Below are 12,266 nucleotides of genomic sequence, written 5' to 3'. Positions count from 1 at the left end.
CAAAACTGTATTTATTCTACATGTATGTCATTTTCAAAATTTTAAACTAATAGTATAAAGCAAAAAGTTGGAATATAAAAATTATAAATACTCAATTACATATTTACATGATATTCTTTGGGCATATTTATAATAATATATAATATAAATATATAATTAACAAAGGGGGATTATGAATTACAATTCGAGTGTGAATATCTTACCGGCTAATATGATGACAGAGAAATAAGTATAAACTTGAGATACGTGCTAAACTGCTAATGCATGAGTCTAGCGAGCTTCTCACAGGACTTGTGTAACCATTTTAATGAAAGCTTTGTTACCTTACCATATGTTTCTTGAGTTTACTCAAGTGTGATGGAGTGTTGTTGAAGCACTCTAATTCTGAAAACACTTCCTTTTTATTTAATTAAAAGATTGTCAAAATTCTGAATAAATCTAGGATCAAAATGGCAAGGGAAAGCTACTCTATGGAGAGAAGAAAAGGCTTGAAAACTATGAAATATATCAGTCACATGACTCTAAAGCATTTCTTTTCCTTTCATTCCCCTACAAAACTAACACACAAACAGATCCTAAAGGAAACAATATTAGCTTGTAATGAAAATTGCCATACATCTAATTCCGAAGGGAAAATTAATTATTCATAGAAAACCTAGACAAGCAAGAGCAATACTAATTGATGCTCCTGAAGCTCAGAATTTCTACAAATTGGAAGCCAGAAAATGTCTCAATTCCTTCTAATTCCAAGTTTACTTCTCTAGGATTTGTGACCTACAATTTTACATTGTATCTCCCTTTAAGACAACTATACTTGCAAAGTAAATTTGATGGGCACCCAGGGGTTGCCTCCAGAACTTGATTGTAGAACAAATCTCAATTGTGTTAGGCGAAACTAGCCAGGAAAATTGTAATTATTAACTTGGAGCCAATCACAGAACCTCATGAGCCTTTCCATAATACCTGTTTATGAATGGAGACTGCAAACACAAACAACCAGACATTATAAAAACAAGAAAAATGCATTATAAATGTAATAAATGTATGAGAATATATTATATGGTAACTTAGGATATCTTAAATTATGTTATAGAGAATATGTAGATGATACTTAGATATAAAGATAACATCTCATTAGAATGATAATATATTCAGTTTTTTAAAGTATTTTAAAAGATCTCTTAGACTGAGATTACTTTATTGAATTATTTATAATTTGTTTAAAATCTAGTATTAGAAAAAAAAGATGTATGTAATGACAGTTTAAGAGTTTTTTAAATTGTCAGCGCATCATTTAATCATCATTGACTTTTAAATATAAATAATACAAATAAATGATGAGAAATATATTGATTGTGTATAAAACTTGACAGTGCACCATCACTGACAATAGTGTCAATACAATTTATCATAAGGAAGTAAGCAACTACATGTTTCTCTCAAGAGTCCCTTTAGAATGACAGAGACTTTAAATTCATAAACTTGTGCACTACAAATTCCATTAAAGAAACTAAAAACAGCATACAGAGCAGTTACTTTAGGATAAGATTAGATTATCTTTTTTTAAAGGGGGTTTACCTTATAAATATGTGGAGGGATTGGGAAACACATACCTTAACATTTGATACATCAGGTGCATCTGGAGATTGTACAGGGTAAAACTTATAAAATCTCATAGTCTCGAATGCAGACTTTGTTTCCTCGCTCATCTCTGCAATGGCTTTTTTCCGAGCCTCCCTAGCCTGGAGGAGAGTGAATTATGTAAGAATGCAGAAGGAAACATATTATGTGAGGATCTAGAAGTGCCAAAAGTACCTCTCTATTAGCTTTCTTTGCTTCACGAACTTTTTCTTTGACAAATTCCTGAAATGTTAAAAGTATTAGCCTAACTTACTACATTAAAGGTATGGAAATGAAGAATCAACTATGTATCTTCCATTGTTTGGTACCTTGAAGGCATCCTTTTGATCTCCGGATAATTCCTCCTCCTCTATGAGCTTATCAGTAAACTCCTACAAAACAGAGTAAATGCAAGCAACAGAACTCAATCCTCTATTATTTTATTTCAAGAAGCCTTTTATTTTTATGATTTCTATTGGGAGTGCAACTAGATGGTGCAATAGTGAAACAAATGCAAAAAACAGCAAGCAAGACAGTATCTCCCTATATTTCTCACAACCCCCATCCCTTGATACATACAAGTAAAGATTTTATGGAGTTCGAGATTTTATGGAGTTCAATATAACATAGTAACACACAGCCAATTAAAGTTAGCATTCGGTATTTCAAAATGACAAGCAGAAGAAACATTGACCTTCCTGCAATTTGATATCAATCTATTATGAAAACTAGCTATTGACTGTGGCTGTAAAAGGGTAACAATAATTTCACAACTACAATCACTAGCTTGCTTAATCTGACATTATAAATTACAAACACAAAAAAGTTAATTCATTACCTCAAGTTCATCTAATTCCCAATCAAATTCACAGAAAACCTGCAATAACAACACAAAACACATGAAAAAAACCAAATATGTGTATTCATATAACATGAAAAAAATGATCCCGAACAGCCACATTGTTAATTCAATAGAAAAAGTTTTCTCTATCATAATTACCGGTTTTGGCTCAGCTGGATATATTATTTGAACCTCGGTGCTTTGTTCAAGTTCATCTTCCTTAAATGGCTGGTAGAAATCTGCAAGAAGAGTTTTGAAGCACTCATTAAAAACTAACATTAACACTAATTGATGATGTACGATTAACTTCAAACAAAGTGAAGTAGCAACAATCAATGAACCAACTAACAATGGTGTCCTTAATTTGCCATTACTATTCTCGCCCATTATCGAACAACAATAACATTTGAAGCCTTTTCCAGGGATTAGCTACATGGATCAAATAATACCACTACTTTTTATCAAAAACCAAATCCTCTCGTAGGCCATTTATGTCTAACAATGTTTTAATGTTTTAACCATCTGGTCAACTCTTCTAATTGGGGCTTCTATTAGTCTTCTTCTCATATGGTCAAACCATCTTCGATGCAATTCTATAATATTATCTTTTACAGGTATGACTCCTACTTATGTTCTACCTATATAGTAAAATTCCATATTTCCTAATAATGGTTACAGAAGACAGTTATTTTCTTCTCCCTGGTAGCTTAGAACTAACAGGGATAACCATGTAACCAACTGTAATATTCTTAAATCAGAAAACTTACACGGCAAGCAGTACTCATATTTCTTCAAACGATCCAACTTCAGATGTTTTAAAGCAGACCTGTACCACATACATTAAAGCACGGGGAAAATAAAATCATATTCATAAATATACTACATCAAAGGTCAATCAAGAGTGTGTAGATAAAAACATAAATATCCAAATACCTACAACTAGAATAAAGGGCTAATTAATTGACATTTGACAGGTGTACAGAAAATAAGATGCCAACTTTAAGATAGTAGAAAATATGATAGTTTTCCTAACTAACATTCATTAATGCAGAATACAGATCCACATTCATTTAATTAACATTCATAAATGCAGAATACAGATCCACATATTCATTTAATTCATATGGCCCAAAGGATATAGACATTACTCTCTAGAGATCAAGAGAAGTAATAAAACACTGTAGGCATTAAAGATAACTGTATCTTTTGATGCCAAGCCTATTTCTGCATCACAGCAAGGATAACGAAAACACTTTTCAAAATTTAAATAATTTATTGACATAAGTACAGTTGTATCAATTAAATAAGGCTTGTTCTGGATGGTATTGCATTATAAACAACTAAGAACCAAGGACATTCTAGAACACTTCTCAACCACTGATTCAAGTAACATTTAAAACTTTGTTATCAATCGCGCGCTATAGCGGTGCGATAGCGGCGTTGCGGAGGTTGCCGGCCCCTCCCTGCGACAAAACAGTGGATAGCGGTGCGGTTTACTGTAGCGGCTGTTGCGGCTGCCATTGCATTCTGAAATGCCTCCATTTCGGAGGGTTAGAAGGCGCAAGAGGTTGAAGGCGAGTTAAAGGCTGAAACCCTAATTTTTTTAGTGGAAAAAGTCATTTTTACCCTTACTTTTTTACTGTTAGACTTCTGATTTAAAAAAAAAACCTTTCCACTTCTCTCTCATTTAATTCATTTCTCTTTCTTCTCATTTAATTTAATTCTCCTCTATTTTCTCCCCCCACATTTAATTTCTTCCACTCCTTAAAACTAAAATTCTTCATTTTTTTTCTCTCACTTAAATTTGTTTCATATCTCCATCCCCTACCTTAAAACACATTCCAGTATTCCTACACTTTTTCACTAAAACTTTCATTTTTCATCTCTTACATTCTGAACTCCCTTATTTTTTTCTACATCTTCCCTAAAACACAAAAAATTATTCCTCCCCCTCACTATTATTTGCCTACTATCTACTCCTTTCTACTTTTTGCCTCACATAACCACTTTTTTTTTTCTTTCTAAATTTCCCTCTATCCTGGCCTCATCTCAACCTCCCACTGCCACACCCATTCCTAATGATGTATTGTTGAAATCCACTGGAAATAATATTGATATGGCATGGGAATGGAATCACATGAAAGATCCTAACAATAAAAAAAAGTGTTACTTGTAATTTTTGTGGTCATACTAGTACTGGTGGGATAACCAGAGCCAAGAAACACCAAATGGGAGTGACAGGGGATGTAAGTGCTAGGCAGCAAGCTGCATCTGCTTATGGAGATGAGAATGTGGCTGAAAAAGTCTATAATTTAAGTAGAGGAGATACTGGACCTAATGAAGAAGACTACCTTGGTGATAGTGATGACTATTGAAGAGAGTCTAAATTTATTTTGCTAAAGCCTTAGAGACTTAAACTTTATGTTTTGAGGCCTTAAAGTTAGAGTTTGAATTATAATACACTTATATTAAAGCCTTAAAGGCTTAGACTTATTTTGGTAATATGTTATGAATGTTTATTTAAGTTATTATATCTTTAATTCCATGTATGTTAGTATTTTTGCGTATTTATATGTATAGGCCTTATAATAAATTAATTTGATATATTTTTTTAGTTGTAGCGGCTATCCCGCTACCGCTATCCGCAATTGACTACCTAGATTTAAAAAAGCATTATTATTTATCAAAGCGATATTATAAACATGAACAAAGAATCATACAGAAAGTTGAGGATTCCGCACACAATTTTTAAAAGAAAACTAATGATCTAGACAGGGGTGAAATTAGGAAAAAGGTATGAATACATCTACCAAACAAAATATTATATGATAGGCTTATATAACTCTTAAAGTTGAACATCAAAAGTAATACTGATGACTATAAAATAAATAGAGAGCAAACATAAGAACAATGGTAGGCATGGTCCCATAACTAAGGTATACAGTAAGAGAATAGGAAGGACCCATGTAGGAAAGGTGTGTGAGCAGCATGTTGTAGAGTGGTTTTAAAAGATACAGGGCAGAATCAGAGAGAACAATACGAGAATGTTCAGAGCAAATCCATGGAGCACAATAAGGAACAAAATAATTTGAGCAACAAAACAAAAACCTATCAAGATACAAGAGACAGTTCTCTAAGAAAGATTTCTTTCAGAGCAAATCCTTTAAAGGAGACTTCCTAATGTACCAGCAAGTTCAGAAGCATGCTCATAGAATACAAAAGTGTGAGGGGAAGTGAAAAGAAAATGCTATACCTTCTTTGATTGCATCTCAAGATAAATATTTGATGAGACTTTAATCTATCAACTTGGCTATCTCTATAGAAGATACAAAAATATGAAGAAGTTCAGAGACGACCATGAAGAAATGTTTCATACAAAGAAACTGCCAAAAATGAACAAATCGGGATAAATACCGGTCTTCAAGGGGAATATATGGAACCCAATCCATTTTCATTTGTTTCATGGGAATTATCTCTTCAGACTCTCTCTGAACTGAATTGATCCCAATTTTATCAGATGGAGGGAAAGGCGAGACAACCTGATTGCAGAAAGAGGTTTAAACGTTTTAATAATTTAAAATCACACGAGAAAAAATTACAAGTCACCAAAACAGATACAAGGCTGGTCAACATGTACAACTGGCAACAGAACACATTCTAAGAACTCTCACTTCAAAACAAAACCTTAATACCAAAAATGTTAGGCATGAGTGCCTTAACCATGTCCTACAAACAGTGGCACGGAAATCACAACTACAAGGAACATATTAGTGCGTTTTTGCAAGATTGAAGGGTCCGAGGTTTCATGCAATAGCTCAAAAGCAAAAATCTATGTAGTCAACACATCTTCAAGGTAAATGTAGGAAGCAAAGTTTGACAACTTACAGCTACTACAACAGGTATGCAGACGACTTTGCTTTCACCTTTAAACATCACCAGTTGAGCTGCACATGATGTGGCGGATAAGATGTAAATGAATGATCAAATAAGAGAAATCGCTACCAAGCAAATTCAAGCTACCACCTTTCATAATGGCCAGAAAAGACATCGGCAAGGTACTTACGTTCGGTACAACCAAAGAGGTAAACCTTTTTCCCGTGCAAAACACCATCCTCTTCAAAGGCATTCTGAAACACATTCACCCAATTTTCAGTAACTCGTCAAATAAAGCAATTAACTTCACTCAAACACAAGTCATCAAGGAAAATCTGGCTCAAATACTCACTTCAAGATTGGAGAAATCCCACTTGAATTTATAGACCGTGTCCAATTGGTCCCACTAGCATTATAACAAAAAGCAGTAAGAAAAAGAACAAGAGCTAAATCTCGACTCGTAAAAAGAAAAGAAAAATCTTAAAATTTAGCAAACCTCTGTTCCAACAGGGAATGTTTCCTTCCATAAGTCTTCCCACACAACCCAAATCAACAAATATTATCTATCAGCAATAGCAATTACTAAACAAGAGAAATATCACAGTTAAGTCATATCCAAGGTTGTAAACTGCAATTACAATCGTGCTCGCACTTATATTGGATTTATCCCATATGCGGGAAATTGCAGTTACAATTGAGACTACCAAAACCTTAGTGTAGCGGGCAGAGTTACAATCGCAGACCCAAATTTAAAACCTCCAACAAATCTATTCGGATTTCAGATTATGCCACAACACTTGACAGCTATGAAGAAGCATAAATACTTCAAAATGGTTGCTAGAGGTATGTGATATGACATTATACACCTTTCAAGTTTTCGTCTAAATAGCTTTCAACTATTTTATGATTTTTTACCTCATATCAACTAAACCATATTTTGCAATATGGCCATACACATATATATCCTAGCTTGAATTCTTGAAACCTATTTATCTTTTATAACATATAGTCCAAAACAAAAGATTGCTGAGATATGCAATAAACAGAAATAATCAAAATATTTATATCAAATTCCAAGAAAGTTCACATATATATAACTATTAACTAGGTGCAGCTAATTACTACGATACGATTGTCGTTTCATGTATTAAAAGCGTTTTACAATGTAAAGAGAAATATGGAATAAAGAAATAATAGAGTTTGGAGTTTTTGAAGAGAATAAAATGAAACTTACCAAGTTGCGTTGATCTTGGAAGTACTCAGGTTCGGATACAGGTTTGGAAGGCTTGGTTCGTTTAGCTGGAGGACGTTCGGTTTTTTTAGACACCTGTTCTTGACTCGTTTTTCTCTTCGTTCCTTTCCTCATTGTGGTTGAGCTGGTTCGGGACAATAGAGAATGTAGAGAAAGAAGAAAAGATAGATAATATTTATAAAATGATAAAGATAAGAAAATAGGGTTTGTGTTTGAAGAAGAAAAAGAAGGCGCTAGATCGCGTTTCAAATTGTGTGTAAGAGAGAAAGCTTTTATTTATATGAGGGTTTATAAGGCGTGTTTTGTGAGCGTGATATAAACGCTGATAGAGATAAGGGTAGTTGAAAGAGGGGTAAATTTGAGATTTCGTTGTATTTCAAATTTCATGACAAACCCACATGCCACGTTGTTACCGAACATAGATTGAATTGAAACATTGAAAATTTGTATAAAAGAATGATTTGTTTAAAAGTTGTGATTTATAAAGCAATATTTTTTAATTCTTGCTCTTTCGAATCTCTTTAACCAGATTATCAAATAAAGGGAAGGTTGAATCCCAACCTTTATTAAGAAGGATAGTCACTTGTTTTAATGGTCACTTATTTTAATGGTATCCGTTCTTTATGCATGATGATAGGATATTATTGGTTAATATCAATCAACTTATAAAGCTAAGTATATATGTTCATATCACAAAATTATTTAACCTTTCATTTCTCTTTCTTCTCATTTAATTTAATTCTCCTCTATTTTCTCCCCCCACATTTAATTTCTTCCACTCCTTAAAACTAAAATTCTTCATTTTTTTTCTCTCACTTAAATTTGTTTCATATCTCCATCCCCTACCTTAAAACACATTCCAGTATTCCTACACTTTTTCACTAAAACTTTCATTTTTCATCTCTTACATTCTGAACTCCCTTATTTTTTTCTACATCTTCCCTAAAACACAAAAAATTATTCCTCCCCCTCACTATTATTTGCCTACTATCTACTCCTTTCTACTTTTTGCCTCACATAACCACTTTTTTTTTTCTTTCTAAATTTCCCTCTATCCTGGCCTCATCTCAACCTCCCACTGCCACACCCATTCCTAATGATGTATTGTTGAAATCCACTGGAAATAATATTGATATGGCATGGGAATGGAATCACATGAAAGATCCTAACAATAAAAAAAAGTGTTACTTGTAATTTTTGTGGTCATACTAGTACTGGTGGGATAACCAGAGCCAAGAAACACCAAATGGGAGTGACAGGGGATGTAAGTGCTAGGCAGCAAGCTGCATCTGCTTATGGAGATGAGAATGTGGCTGAAAAAGTCTATAATTTAAGTAGAGGAGATACTGGACCTAATGAAGAAGACTACCTTGGTGATAGTGATGACTATTGAAGAGAGTCTAAATTTATTTTGCTAAAGCCTTAGAGACTTAAACTTTATGTTTTGAGGCCTTAAAGTTAGAGTTTGAATTATAATACACTTATATTAAAGCCTTAAAGGCTTAGACTTATTTTGGTAATATGTTATGAATGTTTATTTAAGTTATTATATCTTTAATTCCATGTATGTTAGTATTTTTGCGTATTTATATGTATAGGCCTTATAATAAATTAATTTGATATATTTTTTTAGTTGTAGCGGCTATCCCGCTACCGCTATCCGCAATTGACTACCTAGATTTAAAAAAGCATTATTATTTATCAAAGCGATATTATAAACATGAACAAAGAATCATACAGAAAGTTGAGGATTCCGCACACAATTTTTAAAAGAAAACTAATGATCTAGACAGGGGTGAAATTAGGAAAAAGGTATGAATACATCTACCAAACAAAATATTATATGATAGGCTTATATAACTCTTAAAGTTGAACATCAAAAGTAATACTGATGACTATAAAATAAATAGAGAGCAAACATAAGAACAATGGTAGGCATGGTCCCATAACTAAGGTATACAGTAAGAGAATAGGAAGGACCCATGTAGGAAAGGTGTGTGAGCAGCATGTTGTAGAGTGGTTTTAAAAGATACAGGGCAGAATCAGAGAGAACAATACGAGAATGTTCAGAGCAAATCCATGGAGCACAATAAGGAACAAAATAATTTGAGCAACAAAACAAAAACCTATCAAGATACAAGAGACAGTTCTCTAAGAAAGATTTCTTTCAGAGCAAATCCTTTAAAGGAGACTTCCTAATGTACCAGCAAGTTCAGAAGCATGCTCATAGAATACAAAAGTGTGAGGGGAAGTGAAAAGAAAATGCTATACCTTCTTTGATTGCATCTCAAGATAAATATTTGATGAGACTTTAATCTATCAACTTGGCTATCTCTATAGAAGATACAAAAATATGAAGAAGTTCAGAGACGACCATGAAGAAATGTTTCATACAAAGAAACTGCCAAAAATGAACAAATCGGGATAAATACCGGTCTTCAAGGGGAATATATGGAACCCAATCCATTTTCATTTGTTTCATGGGAATTATCTCTTCAGACTCTCTCTGAACTGAATTGATCCCAATTTTATCAGATGGAGGGAAAGGCGAGACAACCTGATTGCAGAAAGAGGTTTAAACGTTTTAATAATTTAAAATCACACGAGAAAAAATTACAAGTCACCAAAACAGATACAAGGCTGGTCAACATGTACAACTGGCAACAGAACACATTCTAAGAACTCTCACTTCAAAACAAAACCTTAATACCAAAAATGTTAGGCATGAGTGCCTTAACCATGTCCTACAAACAGTGGCACGGAAATCACAACTACAAGGAACATATTAGTGCGTTTTTGCAAGATTGAAGGGTCCGAGGTTTCATGCAATAGCTCAAAAGCAAAAATCTATGTAGTCAACACATCTTCAAGGTAAATGTAGGAAGCAAAGTTTGACAACTTACAGCTACTACAACAGGTATGCAGACGACTTTGCTTTCACCTTTAAACATCACCAGTTGAGCTGCACATGATGTGGCGGATAAGATGTAAATGAATGATCAAATAAGAGAAATCGCTACCAAGCAAATTCAAGCTACCACCTTTCATAATGGCCAGAAAAGACATCGGCAAGGTACTTACGTTCGGTACAACCAAAGAGGTAAACCTTTTTCCCGTGCAAAACACCATCCTCTTCAAAGGCATTCTGAAACACATTCACCCAATTTTCAGTAACTCGTCAAATAAAGCAATTAACTTCACTCAAACACAAGTCATCAAGGAAAATCTGGCTCAAATACTCACTTCAAGATTGGAGAAATCCCACTTGAATTTATAGACCGTGTCCAATTGGTCCCACTAGCATTATAACAAAAAGCAGTAAGAAAAAGAACAAGAGCTAAATCTCGACTCGTAAAAAGAAAAGAAAAATCTTAAAATTTAGCAAACCTCTGTTCCAACAGGGAATGTTTCCTTCCATAAGTCTTCCTACACAACCCAAATCAACAAATATTATCTATCAGCAATAGCAATTACTAAACAAGAGAAATATCACAGTTAAGTCATATCCAAGGTTGTAAACTGCAATTACAATCGTGCTCGCACTTATATTGGATTTATCCCATATGCGGGAAATTGCAGTTACAATTGAGACTACCAAAACCTTAGTGTAGCGGGCAGAGTTACAATCGCAGACCCAAATTTAAAACCTCCAACAAATCTATTCGGATTTCAGATTATGCCACAACACTTGACAGCTATGAAGAAGCATAAATACTTCAAAATGGTTGCTAGAGGTATGTGATATGACATTATACACCTTTCAAGTTTTCGTCTAAATAGCTTTCAACTATTTTATGATTTTTTACCTCATATCAACTAAACCATATTTTGCAATATGGCCATACACATATATATCCTAGCTTGAATTCTTGAAACCTATTTATCTTTTATAACATATAGTCCAAAACAAAAGATTGCTGAGATATGCAATAAACAGAAATAATCAAAATATTTATATCAAATTCCAAGAAAGTTCACATATATATAACTATTAACTAGGTGCAGCTAATTACTACGATACGATTGTCGTTTCATGTATTAAAAGCGTTTTACAATGTAAAGAGAAATATGGAATAAAGAAATAATAGAGTTTGGAGTTTTTGAAGAGAATAAAATGAAACTTACCAAGTTGCGTTGATCTTGGAAGTACTCAGGTTCGGATACAGGTTTGGAAGGCTTGGTTCGTTTAGCTGGAGGACGTTCGGTTTTTTTAGACACCTGTTCTTGACTCGTTTTTCTCTTCGTTCCTTTCCTCATTGTGGTTGAGCTGGTTCGGGACAATAGAGAATGTAGAGAAAGAAGAAAAGATAGATAATATTTATAAAATGATAAAGATAAGAAAATAGGGTTTGTGTTTGAAGAAGAAAAAGAAGGCGCTAGATCGCGTTTCAAATTGTGTGTAAGAGAGAAAGCTTTTATTTATATGAGGGTTTATAAGGCGTGTTTTGTGAGCGTGATATAAACGCTGATAGAGATAAGGGTAGTTGAAAGAGGGGTAAATTTGAGATTTCGTTGTATTTCAAATTTCATGACAAACCCACATGCCACGTTGTTACCGAACATAGATTGAATTGAAACATTGAAAATTTGTATAAAAGAATGATTTGTTTAAAAGTTGTGATTTATAAAGCAATATTTTTTAATTCTTGCTCTTTCGAATCTCTTTAACCAGATTATCAA

The 12,266-nt window shown here is 33.5% G+C and overlaps 1 protein-coding gene across 1 annotated transcript; it reads right to left on the bottom strand.

Moving 5' to 3' along the window:
- LOC109359193 lies at positions 596-11,981 on the bottom strand. Its single transcript, XM_019603767.1, has 14 exons — positions 11,712-11,981; positions 10,974-11,012; positions 10,830-10,883; positions 10,668-10,731; positions 10,490-10,548; positions 10,019-10,143; positions 9,858-9,920; positions 3,229-3,287; positions 2,621-2,700; positions 2,459-2,497; positions 1,950-2,012; positions 1,816-1,863; positions 1,614-1,742; positions 596-980 (listed from the first exon to the last, which is right to left on the bottom strand). Exons 1-14 carry the CDS (start codon positions 11,841-11,843, stop codon positions 933-935), a joined length of 1,002 nt encoding a protein of 333 aa, XP_019459312.1. The 5' UTR covers positions 11,844-11,981; the 3' UTR covers positions 596-932.

The sequence above is a fragment of the Lupinus angustifolius genome, chromosome LG01, assembly GCF_001865875.1.
Source record: "Lupinus angustifolius cultivar Tanjil chromosome LG01, LupAngTanjil_v1.0, whole genome shotgun sequence".
Lineage (NCBI taxonomy): Eukaryota > Viridiplantae > Streptophyta > Magnoliopsida > Fabales > Fabaceae > Lupinus > Lupinus angustifolius.
This window is presented reverse-complemented; position numbering and strand designations above follow the sequence as displayed.

Excerpts from the sequence above, each read along its gene's own strand:
- LOC109359193 (XM_019603767.1), bottom strand. The coding sequence starts at position 11,843 with ATGAGGAAAGGAACGAAGAGAAAAACGAGTCAAGAACAGGTGTCTAAA. Across the intron at positions 9,921-10,018 it reads TATATTCCCCTTGAAGACCG|AGATAGCCAAGTTGATAGAT; the intron begins GTATTTATCCCG and ends TATCTTCTATAG. Across the intron at positions 2,701-3,228 it reads ATATGAGTACTGCTTGCCGT|ATTTCTACCAGCCATTTAAG; the intron begins GTAAGTTTTCTG and ends CTCTTCTTGCAG.